The 13,396-nt window shown below is 39.6% G+C and overlaps 1 protein-coding gene and 1 long non-coding RNA gene across 3 annotated transcripts in view; one reads left to right on the top strand and one right to left on the bottom strand.

Moving 5' to 3' along the window:
- PIP4K2C (phosphatidylinositol-5-phosphate 4-kinase type 2 gamma) overlaps positions 1 to 7,169 on the bottom strand; it is a 37,778-nt gene extending 30,609 nt beyond the window's left edge. The window contains exons 1-2 of the mRNA XM_032210709.1: positions 6,929 to 7,169; positions 183 to 280 (exon numbers count right to left, since the gene is read on the bottom strand). Coding sequence (XP_032066600.1) covers positions 183 to 280; positions 6,929 to 7,057 — 227 coding nt within the window. The 5' untranslated portion in view covers positions 7,058 to 7,169. The remainder of the gene's footprint in view (positions 1 to 182; positions 281 to 6,928) is intronic.
- A 58-nt stretch (positions 7,170 to 7,227) lies between these two features.
- On the top strand, positions 7,228 to 13,250 carry LOC116503957. 2 transcript variants are annotated; one of them, XR_004254757.1, is made up of 3 exons: positions 7,228 to 7,351; positions 11,674 to 11,755; positions 13,166 to 13,250. It is a non-coding gene; the product is annotated as an uncharacterized LOC116503957 (long non-coding RNA). The 2 variants fall into 2 exon arrangements; XR_004254756.1 differs by lacking the exon at positions 7,228 to 7,351 and adding an exon at positions 10,798 to 10,830.
- The last annotated feature ends 146 nt before the right edge of the window (positions 13,251 to 13,396 follow it).

Below are 13,396 nucleotides of genomic sequence, written 5' to 3'. Positions count from 1 at the left end.
GGAAGCATGTGCATGTACTGTGCAAAACTCGCAATGCCAAGCTTAATCCCCTGGTTCTAATTATTAGACCTCATTTGAAAGAACTGGAATGAGCTTTGCCCAAAAAAACTGCAGTGGACCTGCATTAGGCTGAAATTTGGATTAGGAAGGTCATGCATCTGTATCTCCAGCACTTTCCTCACCTGTTGAAGAGATGATTGTTCACCTTTACTTTAGAATTGGCTTTGAAGTCATCAGGGAGCAGCATCACTGGCTGGGGAACTTGATTGAGTTCATTGATCTAACATAAGAAAATGAAGGTAAAACCAGACAAGGTCACACCCAACATCCCACTACCAGATTCAGTTTCACTGAGACAATTCTGCAGTGCTAGCTGTAGTTTGGTCAAGGGCTTGAGAGAAAAGTCCCTGTGTTTTCAGCTCAGTATTTCTGCCTGCCAAGAAACTGCAGAACCTCCAAGGCTCGATTGTTTTCATTCTAGACTTCAAATAGGCATCTGAAGCAGCCCGTGACCAAGATCATCAATGATCTTTTGACCTGCAGCTGAAAGCAGCCTGTCACATCATTTTCACCCAGACACAAGTTTTGAAACTTATGTAACAGCCATGTGTTAATCCCTATTGAAACATGACTGTGTGAAAAAAGGAGCGGGACCAATGAGGAATTTTTCTATGGCAGAGAAAATGTATTGCTCTTAGAGATTATGCCAGGAAAATATGGAAAATGCACCAAAAGTGTAATTGCTATCAGAGATGGGCATATAAACCTCAAATCAGCATGACCACATTGAGAGGCACAAAACATGCTTGGCTACCTTTCTCTATAATTTCTGGTAGGGAAAATATGAATCAGAGAAGAATGGGACACAGAGAATTATAGCGATGAGGCTCCACTCTTCATATGTTCCATTTCTATTGCCTCAAGCAGCAGAGCCAGAGCCAGTTTAAACCAGACTTACAATGATATTATAACAGCTATGGTGAGCTCATATTGAACTATCCAGCATTTCTGTTTGGGAGGGGGGGTGGAACCTGCTTAGAATCACATTTCTCTCATAAAATGTACAAGTAGGATCACTGGGCTGTAGTTGGCAAAGGGATATGTATATGTATATAGAGATGTGTCTGTGTGTGTGTATGTGTATGCATATATGTGTATGTGTATGCATATACATACATACATACATACATACATACATACATACATACATACATACATACATACACAGTTTTTTCTCATATAGTCCAGTACCCCAAATTTTGCATCCTACTCTCAGTTGATGTATATTTTAGAAAGTTTTATATTGTCTTCATCTGTTATTCTGCCTAATTGAAGGGTCTGCCATTAAAACAAAAGTTTTGCACAAAGACAATCCAAAGTGCAAAAACCAGATTATTCTTTTATTCTGCATACATTTAAGCAGCAAAATAGCAACACAATGGAATATTCTGATGGGCTGAAGGATATCTCTGAACAATCATATGTACTAGAAGAATAGCTTTAAAAAGTTGTTTAGGAAGTTGAACAAACAATGATATACATTTTGAGGATTTTCTCTCTGGCCCTGCAGAACTACAAGATGATGCAACTCTGCCTTTAAGCACAACTATAATGTAAACATTCATTAATAATTTCTCCACTGATGAAAAGCTTTCAAAATAGCATGCACTTATGAAAGATAATATTGCCATCACAAAAAAGACAAACTCGGAAATATTAAATAACACCCGAATTGTACTTATGTGAGATCCTGTTATGGCCACAGAAGTTGACTTATTTATGACTTTATAGTTCAAAATCATAGCAGGAATTGAACATTCAAAAACAAATTAGAAGCAATTAATTCAAGCTTGATATGTGCATCAGATCCATTTATGACTGCGTTATGTATTATTTTAATCAAACTACTTATTGCGCAATGTCTTGCAAATAGGACATTATTATGTATTAAATTACTGAACCTCTGCCTCCAAAAACATCACAGCAGCATATAGGTGGATGCTACCTAATGTTCTCGTACTAGACATTTACTGTAATAAAAGCTTTGTTTTCTTTTGTACTTCAGTCTTCCAAAACGAATGATATAAAGAGATGTCCCCATTTGACTTTAAATGAACCAGCTGTCCTCTTTGCAAATGTTTTGGAAAGATCAATATTGATGTCTATGTTGCAGGGATGGAGCATCTGCAGAAATTCCTTTTGGATAAAAATCTGCAAAATGTAATGTGCCTGAGATTCTGGTAAAATCTGGTAAATTTGAGTGAAGTAGTATTTTAATTTAGTTCACTGGTACTCCAAATGAAGCCTTTTGTATTAGGACAGTTACCAGCAAGCAACTCTTAATCTCTAACTTAGTTATCTGTCTGTGAGTTAAAGCTATCACCTCAAACCAAGCAGAAAACCTATTTGCTCTTATGTTTTATTTGTTTATTTAATTTATATCCCACCTTTATTATTTTTATAAACAACAAGGTGGCAAGCATATTCTTCCTCATATTTTCCCCACAACAACCACCCACTGAGATAAGAGCCGAGGTGGCACAGTGGTTAGGGTGCAGTACTGCAGGCCACTTTAGCTGACTGTGATCTGCAGTTCAGCGGTTCAAATCTCACCGGCTCAAGGTCGACTCAGCCTTCCATCCTTCCAAGGTAGGTGAAATGAGGACCCGGACTGTGGGGGCAAGTTGCTGACTCAATTTGCTAAAAAAATTGTAAACCGCTTAGAGAGGCCTGAAAGCCCTATGAAGTGGTATATAAGTCTAATAAATAAATAAATAAAAATAAATAAATAAGTTGGGCTGAGAGAGTGACTGGCCCAAGATCACCTAACTCATTTTAATGGCTAATGCTGGACTTGAACTCCTGATCTCCCAGTTTCTAGCCTGGTGCCTCAACAATTACACCAAACTGGCTCACCAAGAAGTTGTACTTCTCAAAATAATATTTCCAACAATTTCTATAGACCAAGCATGTCTGGTAAGATGTTGCTGTCATTACGGTAAGATATGATAATTTGGGGTTTTAAAAATATAAGGGACTGGGCCATTTTTAAAACTGCAAAATAATATATATTTTCGAGGCTTCCCACAGCTATTTTGCACTTTCAGCCAATATCTTTCCCAAGAACAAGACCGAACATTGCCTCACTGAGCATTATTTTTACTTTATTTCTATTCCACCTTTATTAGCATCTTCTCTCAAATTAGAACAGTGAAATGTGGGGGTGCTGTGAGGGCTTATACATACACAGGTTACTTCCCATTCCACAAATAAAATAAACAGGAGCAAAGGTCAAAAGTGTGTGTGGGGGGGGAAATGGTCACAAATCACTTTTTCAGTGGCATTGTAACTTTGAATGGCCACTAAATGAACTGTTGTTAAGTTGAGGACTGCAAAGGTTGTTAGTGAGAGGAACCATGATAAGTCACTTTTTTCAAGGCCATTGTAACTTTGAATGGTCACCAAACTTATAGTTGTAAGTCAAAGACTGCATGTAATTAGAAGCTAATATGGCCTATTTCTAGTTCTACCAGAGGCCTAGAAGGGCAAAGTACTATAGACTCATAGATTCCTGGTCTATAGGAATGAGACATTGCTGAAGGAATAAACTGTTTGGCAAAGCTGAAGTGCAAAGCTAATAAGAGCCAGGAATCTCTTACCTGTCAGCTCTTGGCTTCTACATCAAGTGAACTTTAATCTGTTTAATGCTATCTAATCTTGGTACTTGCCCGGTTATTCTAACAGACTTGATTGGTATCTGTAATGAAATGTTATTTGATGAGCTAAAGCTAGTTTTTATATGCTAATAATCAGTAACATTGGTATTACTCTCAACAGAATTCATGGTTTTAAGACAATTTCACATTTTCAAGTTGCATTTCTTAGATGGTTATGACATATACGCTGCTATTTTGCTCTTGTTAAAAAAGCATCCCCTAAAGAGAAAATGCCACACACTAGAGTCATGTATATTACAACTGCTTGCAAATAACTCATATGGAATCTGGATATATTGTTCGGTTTCCACCATATGACATTCAAGAATCTAAGCGAGCCAGCTAAGGAAGAAAGCAGAGAAGAACCTTTTGTGGACCAAAGCATCCCTATATTTCCCATCACAGCTTTCTTAATTAGGGGAAATATTTTCAGCTCTGAATGCTGCAAGAACCTCTCCCTTCTTAGAACTTTGAACTCACCTGTTGCAAAATATAGCTGTTGCATAGGGGCAGACATGAAGTCAAAAAGTAGTACTTTGCCACAGCTGGCAAACTCAGGTGATATGAGGATAAAGTCTGTCCTAGTTTCCTTTCCTTAATGGGAAAAAAATACCACCTCCTTTGTATAACTGCTATGAGTCAGAGAATGGATAAGGATTCTGTACCACTCTACATTTTGAAACATACACTGTTTATAGTGTTCTCAATGCAAAACAAGGTTCAGTTTTCTTATCTAAATGAGCCACCATTACTTCTGTTAAAGAAGCCGATCCCAAATGGAAACTATTTGGGCAGGGGTGTCAAACTCACATTGGCATGGCGGTGCTACGTGACATATCAGGACTCCCCCCCCCTTACCTAAACTGGGTGTGGGTGTGGTCAGCACATAACCGGAGTTTTGACAGCCCGGGTCTAAGGAAAAACAGCTGCCATTGAGTATAGAGGAAAACAGAGCACACAGGGTTAAAAAGTTATTCATACTGATCTAGAAACGTTCTAGCTAAGATGTACCAGAATATTTTCAGTCAGTGTAGGAAAAGATGCCAGGACAAAATCAGACTTTTTCAAATTCATTTTATTCAGCTTCTTTGGTAGTAAAATAAACCATGCATATTTTTAGGTAAAACTCAAACGCAGCAGTCAAACTCTGAAAGCACCAAAGAGCAAAATGGAAGGAAGCAAATGGCTTTTTGCCCATCAAGAAATTTAGCCTATAGCACCAAAAACAGCTTGCAACCCAGAAAAGCATGCAGTAAGGCTCACGTACCAGCTACCTCCTTAATTCTGGAATCTGAATTATGCTAGTGTTGCGTCATGAAGCTCATATGCTTTGGGTCATAAAACTGCTGGAATCAGAGGGGAAGGGATTAATGAAGCTTAGAAAGGGCAGACAATGGAATACAGCTTTGCCTCTCTGAGGCCTGCACAAACAAAAAGTGCAATCATTGGTAGGCAGAAATATATGTTCTGTTATCAGATGCCACAAGTTCCCTTCCCATTTCCAACCCATCACATGAAAAGCTGCCTTTTTTCAGAGTCTGAAGGTTATTAATACAACCTTGGAATTTCAATGTTAACATTTTCTGCTGCCTACTCAAACAACTCTAGGTATTCTAGAATATATTAAAACATTGATAAAATCCATAAATATTACTATTGATGTCTTTAAAAAATCTGGGGCAATGGTCTCATGGGGAAATTCCCTGGTGTCAAGATTCTGTCAGAGATGGAAGAAGTATTGAAAAACTGGCACAGCAATTCTGCATTCAGCAGCCCTATCTAAATATCCTGGGTGAACCAGAACATCACATGAGCCAGTAATTTTTGCTTGCTCAGAGCATAGTTATATGAACACACAATTGTGTATCCAAGTCTAGGGGTTAAAATATCATATGAATCCAGACATGTATGAAGAAATGAGAAGAGCCCATACTCAGAACCATTCAATGGTTCCTTTCAATAGATAGGAACAATCTCCTCCCATATGAGTCAGGACTATGATTAAGCACTATGGCATTAGTCAACTTACTAACAGGTAGAGAATTTTCCCCCCTCACCAGATTCTGAACCAAAGTAAATTAAAACATCTGTGCAAAATCTATTACATTTTTCAAACAATTTTATTATACAAATAGTTATACTTTTCCCACCATGCATATAAAAGTTTGCAGCAAGAACAGAGAAAATTATGCAAATATGTTGATGAGCATAAGACAGAACATAACCCTACTGAAGCCTTCACCAAGGCGATGCCAACAGGGATAACAACCCCATGTAATTTTTTAGTCCTGTCATAAAAACAATACAGTAAGAGGGCATCACAGTAGAATAAGCTATTCAAAGATCCTCATCATAGTAACAAGAGCTAACACCAGGTGTGGGGAGCAGAAGCAGAAGAAAGAAAAATAAGAAATCCCAAAGGTGCTTTTTCACCTTAGGATGACTCGACCATCTCCATATAAACACAAAAGAGAAAAGACAGTACACAAAATTACAAGTCAGGCAACACATGATGAAATTCATGGCATCCCATTTACTGAAGCAGTTTTGTGCCTTCTTCTGGGTGTTTTTAGACCCCCTCAGTCTAACTTTCAGCCCTGGAATTTCCTGGTGGTCTCCTCTCCCTATCTTGATTGAGATCTAGTCAAAAAATCTCTGGTGACCCACCCCAATTGATCTCACATCACTATCCCAAGGCATGTCTGTTTGCCTTCATCCTCCCTCTTATCTGCTCTTTCTGAAGCTTTCCAAAACCAACCACTGTCCCAATACATTAGGACAGAGGTCCCCAACTTGGCAACTTTAAGACGTGTGGACTTCAACTCCCAGAATTCTCCAGCCAGCATAGCAGCAGAGTTGAAGTCCACACGACTTAAAGTTGCCAGGTTTAGGGACCTCTGCATTAGGAATTCAAAGAATTAGGGGACGGGAGGATGACCCCAAAAAAACAAAACACCCCCCTCCCCAATACGTCCCGATGGGTACAGATCCGCCACTGGAAAGAGAAAGAGAAACCCAGCCGGTTGAAGAAGGTGCCAGGGAGAGGCTGGGTTTCTTTCACACGTGGGGGGGAACCAGCCTTCCTTCCATCGCAGCCACGGGATGCTGTGGAGGGAGGCGACCCAGCAAAAGAGGTGGGCTGCCCTATATTCTCCCACCACCACCACCGCCCAGCCCAGCCCAACAACAATCATCGGGCGAAGCCGATTTACCTGATGGTTGATCCCCCAAGCCAGCACGCCCAGAAGCGGGTCAGCCGAGCGGAGCACTTTCACCCGCTGCGGGACGAAGTGCTTCTTCTTGGTCTTCGTGCGCGTCCACGGACCCACCGAGGCGGCCATCCTCGCTGCTGCGAATCCCGCGCCGAGTGGCCGCCTGCCTGCTTGCCTACCCACGCGCCGGCCGCTCGGACTCAACGGCAGCCCGGAACGCCGGTAACGGAAGTAAAACGGTCAGCTGATTTCCCGCTGCACGTGACCACGAAGGGAGGCGGCAGTTAAGCTGCGTCACAAAGGAGCGGGGATGGAAATAGCTCCTTTGGATGTCCGTCTCGGGGCGTCCGTCTGTGGTGGCGGCGGCGGCGGCAAGCGTTAGGCCTTGCTAGTAAACGGTGTTTGCCTAGTGTGTGATGCTCGGTATGGCGTAAACGCTCCCTGTAGAGGATTGCGCCCCCCCCCCTTTTGGTACTTTAACTCTATGCGGGGTGGGAAGCTAACATGGCGCTTGCAGGTACATGGTGAATGGAACTATCTATAGAGCGGAGGTGGTGGGGAACTGTGGCTCTTTTGTGACCTGTGGACTTCAACTCCCAGAATTCCTGCGCCAGCATGGGATTTCTGCCTCAGGAATTCTGGGAGTTGAAGTCCACAGGTCACAAAAGGGCCATAGATTCCCCCCCCCCCCCCTCGAACTAGAGCACTGGTTCCCAACCTTTTTTTGGCCATTCTCCATCTAAGCATCTCCATCCCCCCCCTAACATATAATTCTTACTTTACTTAAAGAGCGAACCCTATTCACGCGGAGGAAGCCTAAAAGGCCATTAACCTGGTTTAAACAAGGTTCAAATTTCCCTCATTAAAAATCAGATTGCCCCCCTGTGGGAACGTTGGGAACCACTGATCTAGAGGAATGGGAAGGGTTGGAAAGGAAAAAAGGGTCGAGGGCAGCGTTTAAAAATTCAGCAGAACAGAGGAGGTGGTCATTACACTAGGCAGGAGTGTTACTTCATCAAGCCCTTAGTTAAGGAAATGTTTTTGGAGGGGAGGGGGAGAGACAGAGCCACAACACCATAAATTATAAGTAATAGAATATATATAAACATAGCCTTCGAGACAAGTTGACTTGACTAATCCTGCTGTTTTCTTGGCAAGTGTTTTTCGAAGTGGTTTGCCTTGCCAGTTTAGGTCTGAGAGAGAGGGACTGGGCCAAGGTGGCTTTGTTCCTCAAATGGGACTGGAACTCAATGGCCTTCCAGTTTCCACCGTGATGTCTTCACCATTACACCAAACTGGCCTATCCATAATCAGAATAATTATAGTTCATTAAATATACAGACATATAACTGGACTAATCACTAAATTTGTTCATGTGGCAAATAGTAGGTAGAACTAAATTGTCATCTCTTTACGTATTGATGTGTATCTGTTAGGGAATGTTCCAGCTGTAGCATCTGTCTGGGAAAGGTGATTGAGACACACCTGTCACAAACTAATTATCTGAACCCATTTCATTGGCATTTCGTTGACTTTATAAATAACCTAAGTATAGACCCATACAAACAAAAAGTTTTGGGGGGGGGCTCCTCAATTTTTAGAAGTGGAGTCCTGAGAGAAACAAGTTTTTAAAAAATTAAACGCTGGGTTACAAAGCAGCCCTGCTTGTTCTTCTCCCCACCTCAATAATTTTATTAATGATTATATTATACAAGTTAAATTTTACACAACAACTGAAAAAATACATTCAAGATTTGAAAATTAAAAAATGAAGAAAACGAAAAACAGAAACCTACCTCTTCATCCTTAGCATTATAGTCAACATTGAGAACTTAAATAAAATGAAACCTAGAGTCCCTAGGGAGTGGGCGGCATACAAATGTCAATAAACCTTAAACCAATTTTTTTCATTCCATATCTCACCCGAGTTTCTGTAAACCCATGTCTAAAACTTCAACTCTCCATATTAGAAGTCCAGTAAGGGTTATCAGAAAAAGTATTATAAATTGTATTTATTACATCCAATCTAAATCCTTTCTTTTTTCAAATAATCATCCTTGAGTCCCACTCAAGAAACAAACATGATCAGAAATAACTATTATCCTCCACTTCTAATCAAGAAACCATTAAACATCCTCCCTCCAATAAAACCCATTACTTTAACATTGGTCAAATCTTGTATTCTTTTTGCAAACAATATTTAAACACTTCAAAGAAAGTTCTAACTTCTGTCTTCTCATGCTGTATTCTTCAGTAAAAAAAATCTTTCCTTCGTGTTTATCAAGCCTTTTGATTTTCTTGAACTCTTCAAAGGTTTCAAAAAAATTCAAAACATTTTCAATTATTCTCATCTTTTTTGTTGAGCTGCAAGTGGAAGATAGGGCTAGAGCAGTGGTGGGTTTCAAAATTTTTTAGAACCTCTTCTGTAAGTGTGGCCTGCTTTGTGGGAGTGGCTTGCTGGCCATGTGACCAGGTGGGAGTGGTTTGCTGGCCATGTGACTGGGTGGGCATGGCCAACTTGTAAAATATGGTAAAACTCACTTAACAACGCTTTTGCTTAGCAACCAAAATGTTGGTTCCGAAACTCTGGCATTTGAAGCATGCAAGTCTTAAAGCTGTCAAGTTACAAGACCCTTGCACCCAACCCTTTAGAAAAAAAAACCCAGGGGTGTTCAAACTTGACAGCTTTAAGACTTGTGGACTTCAACTCCCAGAATTCCTCCTCTCATTCTTCATCTTGAAGATGTGCGGACAGGCGGGGGGAGGGAGTTGGAACCGGTTCTAAACGGCACTGTAGATTTGTGGAACCTCTTCTATAGAATAGGTTAGAACTGGCAGGAACCCACCCCTGGGCTAGAGGCACCAACACTTGGTAAATCCAGGGTTTTTTCAAAGACAGTAAATGTTGGCTCAATATGTGTGATAAAAAAATGATAGTATACTTTTCTGCATTGTGTAGGAAGTTAGCATCCACCCCTCTCCTAGAAAAATGAAATATCCTAGGAAATATTGAAAAGGCAGAATATTATATTTCCCTGGATAAGAAATGGAGAAACATGTTTTTAGGCAGGAAACAGACTCACTCTTAATAGCCCCCACTTTCCTTAATGGCCCAGTAAAATTCCCAAGCCAGTCTATTCTAATAATAAAGAGTTCTCCCCTTCAGCTCCAGGATGACGGGATTAACGTATGATAGTATTAGCCTTCCACAGAAACTCACCATATGGCATCTGGAAACTCAAACTTGGCCCAATGAGAGTCCTGACAACCAATCAGAATACATTTCTTACACAGGAACAGGAAACAGAGGTGGGGCTGAACAGAGGGTATAAAGCCAGGAACTTTCAGCCCTTCTTTCTCTTCTCTTCTTCACCCAACATTGAAGCATGTGATCACCTTTTCTGTTCAGGACTCAAGCCATGTGGTCCTGTCCACCATTAAACCATCTTTCCAAGCAGCCTCTATGTCTCCAGTGTCTTTTTCCCCACTTGGAGCTGAACCCAGAAGGACATTTCTTCCAACAGTTCTTTGTTTAACCAACATCTTTTATCTAGTAATGGGGTTTAATTGAAGCTCTGATTAACTAGCAGGTCACAATACTGCAGGATTATAGAGTGTTCTAAATATTTCATTGACATTCCCCACTGTAGTTTTCAGAGGCGTGTCCATCTGGCATACAGGAGAGACACTTCAGTGTTGCTCCTGGACACAATAATCAGCTTCTGATATTATGAGGCTAAACTGATGGCGACTCTGTTCTGATGTTGTGACACAAGATTATCTCTGTAGTGCCAATATGTGGGGGAGGGTTGTCATGACACCGGTACATATTGGATGATGTCATAATGCACATTTTATTATTTACCCACCAGCAGATGTCCATGCTCCCAGAAATTCTCCAGGTATTACATTTGGACTTTAACATATGAATTGTTTTTCATTTATGTTTTTGAATGTTTATTTTTGTACCCTTTTATGTCATTGATGGTTGGCAGCTTTCCATCCTTACATTGACTAGAAAGGTAGAATATAAATCTACTTCAACATGGCAAGAAAGCACAGCATTATTTTTTAGATATTTTGATCACAACAGGGTTCAGTAATGTTTAGATCTTTAACTTTAGACCCTTTGTTGCTGCCTTAATCAATAGTTTACAAATTATAGAGTCTGGGTTCCCATAAAACGTGTGAGTTCAATGAATGCTACCATTGTTCATTCTTAGAAAAGCTAGAAGTTTCCCTCCCCCCCACTCTCTCCCCAATTATATTAGATCTTGAGCTATGGGTCACTTTAAACCAGATTTTGTGATTCCTCTTATTTTCTGTAATAGTTTATAGTACTTATAAACATCATATGTTTCTGTGATAGTCTTTCTATATGATATTCAGATCTGCACTTTCCAGATTTCATTGCCAGCCTAACCAACAGAGAACTTAGTTATAGAAATCCCAGAATTGTTTCAATATATCTGGAGGGACTGGGTTGAAAGTTGTTGTAATAAGATGTTGGAAATGTACATTCCTCCATCTATTCATTACTTAAATATGTAAACAACCTACAACTAACAATGTTTTTTTCAAATTCTGGATGGCACAGGATTATTAATACTGATGCTTACCATGCCATTATCAAAGTACCCTTATTCTGAGCCCGAATAACTAAAGTTTTGTCCTTTAGTTACAAGAACATAAAAGTTGTGTGGAATCTATCCAATGATCTAACCCAGCTTTCTGTTCCTATGTAGGACAATCAGATACTTAACGAGAAGCCAAGCAGGACAGGAACATACAGTAGCAAATATTTCTGCCTATGTCCACTAACAACTGGTATGTTACCTTCAGAACTAGAGTCTATATGATTATTATGATTAGCAATCTTTGATGCTACCTAATTTGGATAATGAAAAATCTATAAGAAAACAACCAAGCCCAGAGAGCACCAAGGATCCCTCATTCAATAACCTTATTCCCCCATGAGACTTCTTTTAAAACCACCTGACTTAGAGATCAGAGATATTTCCTTTTATCTACCTCACATCTCTCAGAATTCAACTTAATTTAATGATTCTGAGTAGTAGTATTATGTAATAGTAGTATTATGTAATATTATAATGCTATATTAATAATATGAGAGAGAAAACAACCTATTTCACAGCATTATTTTTATGGATATAAAGTGAAAAGTGAGCTCCATGTAAGCCACTATGAGCTTTTACAAAAAGGATATATCTAAAATATATCGTATATTTTATGGTATATATATATAATATATATATATGTAATAAATATTTTTGTTCTGTTTAAAAAGTGCCAAATATCATAATGGTCAATTAATGGAAAGCCTTAAGGATTTGGATTGCCCCTCTAATGTACTTTTATTATGGTATATATTATATGAGCTGTATAATGTTGTATTTTGGGGTGGTAAGCAGAAATGCACAGCTTGAAAGCATTATTATGGTGATAAAGCATCCTGAGAATTAACTCATAATATTTCAGTTATTCACCTACTGGTCTTTTCCCTTACCACGCATTCTGGGTTTTTTCCCCCTGATATCGACTGCAGATACTTTCCCCCTCTCCCATTTTTTCCCAGTCTTAATGGATAGCTGACGACTTGAAAGCTAACCACATTCAGACCAGATTAGACTTGGATGTGAAATCATCAGGAAATTCCATAGACTAGACTGGATTTTTTAAAAAAAAAAAATTACATGTTAAAAAGCTCTTTTATATAATTGCCAAGAAATTGCATGGATATATCCATGTAGTCACACGAGGATTTGAGTTTCACCTAAAGGAATTTTTATTAAAGAGACAGTAACAGAGCACACAAACCTGTTTTTTTAACTCTTCATTTATTTTTTTTAAATAAACTTTTGAATAGCTTGACATGCAACATTTGATGTGATCTGAGTAGACAGAGATAAAATGACAGGATGTCAACAACCATCAAGAAGACAGTTAAACAGGGTTATTGCTGTTTTAAGAGTTTGACAGGAAAGAGGCTTGCAATACTTTGTAAAAGCCACTTTTCCCTGTCTCCCAACCCTGTTCGCCCTATTGACTCAGAAGTGGTGACATTAAGTTAAAGATGTGCAGTGGACTCACTGTTCCCTCAAAATATACACATGGGAGCACAAATGAAAGGCCCCTGAGCCAGCTATCAAGAGATAAAAGGGAACAACTGAAAAAATGTTGATAGCAGCCTAATTTTTTTTTTGTTTCACTTTACAGAATCATTAGGCCCCGGCCTGTGCCCCAGATATGCAGTGGTTATGGTTGGTTAGGACTTGCTAGAGAATTTACCCGTCAAATCCAACAGGTCTGTTCTACAAACTGTAACCCTGCCCCTGCAAAAGCAAAACTACTATCTAGTTTCTCCTTTACAGAATGAAATGGGGCCACTTATATTCCTGAGGCCATGTTGCTGGCTCAACATTAGTTGAGTTAGGGTCCCCACTGATA

The sequence above is a fragment of the Thamnophis elegans genome, chromosome 2 (genome assembly GCF_009769535.1).
Source record: "Thamnophis elegans isolate rThaEle1 chromosome 2, rThaEle1.pri, whole genome shotgun sequence".
Classification (NCBI taxonomy): domain Eukaryota; kingdom Metazoa; phylum Chordata; class Lepidosauria; order Squamata; family Colubridae; genus Thamnophis; species Thamnophis elegans.
The sequence above is the reverse complement of the archived record's forward strand: the minus strand, read 5'-3'. Positions and strand labels throughout refer to the sequence as shown.